Source organism: Perkinsus marinus (genome assembly GCF_000006405.1).
Source record: "Perkinsus marinus ATCC 50983 genomic scaffold scf_1104296929318, whole genome shotgun sequence".
Lineage (NCBI taxonomy): Eukaryota > Perkinsozoa > Perkinsida > Perkinsidae > Perkinsus > Perkinsus marinus.
In genome coordinates, this window is record NW_003216498.1 from 950,318 (window position 1) to 953,693 (window position 3,376).

Sequence of the window (3,376 nt, forward strand, 5' to 3'; positions counted from 1 at the left end):
AGGTTGATGTGAGTGGCAGCGAAGACTTTGATGACGAATATTTAAGCTCGGACGAGGATGATATAGAACCTGGCATGCCTATGGTCACCACCAACTCTGTAAAGACTGAGGAGGAAGATCCGCTAGAGCCCTACCCACCAGACTGGTAGTCGACTAGTAAGGAGGAGGAGGAGGAGGAGTTATTCTCGCTGCAGGTGTTGTCCTTGCGTCTACTATAAAATTTCTGTTATGAATACTAAACATAAGTTCCCCTATACCAAGACCGACACCTGGACGTTCAGCTACGTCTGCCCAGACCGTGGTTGGCATACCCTTCTTGACACCAGGTATTACCCTCCTCGGTGAAGGGCATATTCTTATTACTGCCGCTTCTCAGGTTCGTCAACAGGCGTGATGGTTACCTAAGCTCAGACGGGACGTTGGTCATTCGAGCCAGCGTGTAGGGGAAGGGTCGGGCCGCCATGAAGGGCTTCACCGTTGTACTCAGTTACCCTCGCTTCGCCCATCCTTTGAGTGTTGGCCCTTTGACCCGGTCAATGACCCACGACTCGTGGTCTCGCCATCCCATGTCACCAGAATATAGAGAGGCTCTATGGGCGGTAGCGATGATGGAAGAGGAAGAGGAGGGAGACGATGCAGAGGGTGGGCAGGTTGTGACTATAGGGGAGGGTTGAGAAGCTCCTGTTAGGTGGCAGTGCTAGTTGCACTAAGACAGGTTATGAGGAGTGCGACTGGGTCCCACGTGCTGGCAGCTTCGGCGGTGCTCTCCTCTCCAACGTCTTGGCCACAGATCATATCAACTCCCTTCTGCAGAGCCTCTACTACATCCCTGCAGTCCGCAAGGTACTCCTGTCCTTTCCTCCCGAGCCCATCTGATATCGTTCAGGCTATCTACAGTATCGACACCAAGCCTAGCAGCGGACCAGACCTAGACGCGACCTTTAGGAATGGGTAGCGATGCTTTCTATTGGTGCTATTCAGTGAGTGTATGTTAGAATACCGGATCTGGGAAGTGAGGACTCTGAGGCGGCGGCTTGCATTGAGGAAAGGGTAGAATCACTACACTCTATTGAAGGGGACCTAGAGGGAGTATGCGGGGACTTGAGAATGATCATGGAGTTGGTGACAGGGAAGTGAGGGGTTGCCACAGAGGTAGGATGAGGAGTTATGGTGTTCAGATCGGAGTATGCTCGGGTTGCCGAGAGGGAGCTGTTGTCGTCGCAAAGGCGTCCGGCAACACCGGTCGCTGGAGGGCGCGGGAGCTCGGGGGCCAGTGATAGAGGTGGGAGTAGAGTCAGTGTTGATTGGGAGTAGCCCTTGGGGTCAGGTGCGAGGGCGGCTAGGAAGTTTGAGGAGATGGAGAGACACTTATTGGGAAGATTCAGGAAGGTGGGCGAAGCGATGCGGGTCCGAGGTTGGCTTATGGGAGTTCCTCCAGTCCCGCGTTGTGATCGAACAGCTGATGGAGATCGTTGACGAGCTGCTGTCCTGTGAGAAGAGAAGGATTTCCCACCCGAGATTTGGGGAGCTCCAGAAGCATCAACTTATGCTAAGAAGTGTTATGCGGAAGCTGAATAAGGTATGCCCAGGGGCCTGTATGGGGTCTTCATGCCTTGTCAGTGTGTCGACTATATGCTGCACCAACAGCAGCTACTTCGGGAGGAAATCGTGGAGTACTTGAAGAAGAGGAAGGGAGGGCCTGATGATAATGGGGACCAGGGGGATGATGGAATGGGTGGGTAGATGTTTGGAAGGTTGGGCGTTGTGGATCTGCTCTTTATGGGAACAGGTGACCCTAAGGAGTCGCCTCCGCCGCAGCCGTGCCTGATTCGGGAACTACAGTTGTTGTTCGCTCGTATGGAGATGCAACAGGACGAGAGTGGCATCTGTCGTATATGCAACGGATCCAACGGGCCTAGGGTAGATCGGTATATATTTCACGCGCCGCGAAAATGCCGTTCTTCTGCCTCAGGAGAAGCCCTCGGCAGACGCCCCGTCTGAGAGTGATTTTCCGATACCATGTACGTGCCAGGTGATCGACACTTCGGGGGTTATTCGGGCCTTGGGCCTCGATGGGCCCAACTGCACTGTGTCACCTGAGAGGATCTACTCTAGCTTTTTTGATAAGCTCCAGAAGCACGCTAGGTGGGGCATGTCGCCCGTATATGTTCGACGCCAGTTGCTGTATTCAGTTTGATATCTAAGGCCGCATGGGAGCGCCTGGCTGACCTCTTTCAAGGATGGGCAGTGTACTCTCCTTCTGGCCAGGTAGGTGGCTGTGTACGGCGCTGTGGGGGGACTGCTGGGTCTTAGGACTCGGAAGCGAGGTCGACTGCGTCTGGAAGGGGCCATCACCATGGTCATCACGAGGTGAGGGCTGGGGGAGGCATTGTTACCGCGGGATCGAACTATGCAGGATCGGGACTCGGCGACATCATCATCGTCGTCTGGACCAACGACCAGTGAGGCTTACTCGTTCAGTCATTTACGCTTCAACAACGGGAAGAGCAGTGAGAACAACAGGGTTGAGTCCTCTATGCGCAGTGCTGTCCTTCCTCAGGCTCTATCGAGAAGCACCTGTCTTGTTGGACGCAGAACCCTACTAACACTGCTGAGCATCGCCATACTAGTGCTGGTGGGACTTGCTGTGGGGTCCATGCTCCTGCAGCTGCAGATGGGGTCATCGTGGGTGGAGGAGGGGAAGGTGGGGGATCTCGTGAGAAGAAGTCGTTGGGGTTATTGTCAATTGCCTTCAGAGGACGCAAGTGGGAGTAAGCGCTCCTGCCAGTTCATCAACATTCCTCCCATACTCCATCTGCAGTTCATCAATAAGATCAAGGAGAGGTGAACTACTCGTGGCAGCGTAGGAGTCTTCTAGACTGAATCTTTCAGGTTGGACATTTCGGAGCAGCTCGATTTCACGCCCTATATGGACCCGGTAGTAGTGGAGGCTGCCAACCAGCGATATCAGCAGCTGGGCCGAACGGTATGCTGGGGGAAAGATCACCGCCGGGTCGTCGGGTATTGGTATTTCAGGGCTCGCTCTTAACATCGCCTGGTGGGGAGGATGGGAAGGGGTAAGCAACGTACTGGAAGGGGGGTCGGGATGTTCATGTCCTCCTGTCAGGGGCAGCAGCGAGAACGATGATGTATGTGATCGGGATAGCACTGGGAGCTCTGGGGGAGATGACAGCCCAGATGTCGCCTTGTCCTCGCGGCACATTGTAAGGCGGCGTTGGTGAATGCTATTGACGGAGTCGGTCTTGCATCAGGATGGGAGCCGTGCCGCGACCTCTGAGTTCCGCTATCGCCTCCACTCTGTTACCTTCTCCACGAACGTATGTGGAGCCACGGACTCTGAGGACCTGGCTGTTGG

The 3,376-nt window shown here is 54.7% G+C and overlaps 2 protein-coding genes across 2 annotated transcripts in view; one reads left to right on the forward strand and one right to left on the reverse strand.

The window, feature by feature from the left end:
• The window catches only part of Pmar_PMAR012628 (conserved hypothetical protein), a gene marked incomplete at both ends in the record, with an annotated part of 2,197 nt that extends 1,845 nt beyond the window's left edge, over window positions 1–352 (reverse strand). Inside the window, one exon of the mRNA XM_002787804.1 lies at window positions 286–352. Coding sequence (XP_002787850.1) covers window positions 286–352 — 67 coding nt within the window. The remainder of the gene's footprint in view (window positions 1–285) is intronic.
• A 214-nt stretch (window positions 353–566) lies between these two features.
• Window positions 567–3,376, forward strand: part of Pmar_PMAR012629 (hypothetical protein) — a gene marked incomplete at its 5' end in the record, with an annotated part of 8,239 nt that continues 5,429 nt past the window's right edge. The window contains 18 exons of the mRNA XM_002787805.1: window positions 567–642; window positions 689–843; window positions 887–951; window positions 996–1,133; window positions 1,179–1,282; window positions 1,328–1,389; window positions 1,439–1,579; window positions 1,621–1,735; window positions 1,790–1,920; window positions 2,033–2,145; window positions 2,193–2,268; window positions 2,314–2,370; window positions 2,417–2,510; window positions 2,561–2,704; window positions 2,757–2,844; window positions 2,893–2,986; window positions 3,037–3,077; window positions 3,128–3,224. Of these exons, the coding sequence (XP_002787851.1) occupies window positions 567–642; window positions 689–843; window positions 887–951; window positions 996–1,133; window positions 1,179–1,282; window positions 1,328–1,389; window positions 1,439–1,579; window positions 1,621–1,735; window positions 1,790–1,920; window positions 2,033–2,145; window positions 2,193–2,268; window positions 2,314–2,370; window positions 2,417–2,510; window positions 2,561–2,704; window positions 2,757–2,844; window positions 2,893–2,986; window positions 3,037–3,077; window positions 3,128–3,224 (1,791 nt within the window). The remainder of the gene's footprint in view (window positions 643–688; window positions 844–886; window positions 952–995; window positions 1,134–1,178; window positions 1,283–1,327; window positions 1,390–1,438; window positions 1,580–1,620; window positions 1,736–1,789; window positions 1,921–2,032; window positions 2,146–2,192; window positions 2,269–2,313; window positions 2,371–2,416; window positions 2,511–2,560; window positions 2,705–2,756; window positions 2,845–2,892; window positions 2,987–3,036; window positions 3,078–3,127; window positions 3,225–3,376) is intronic.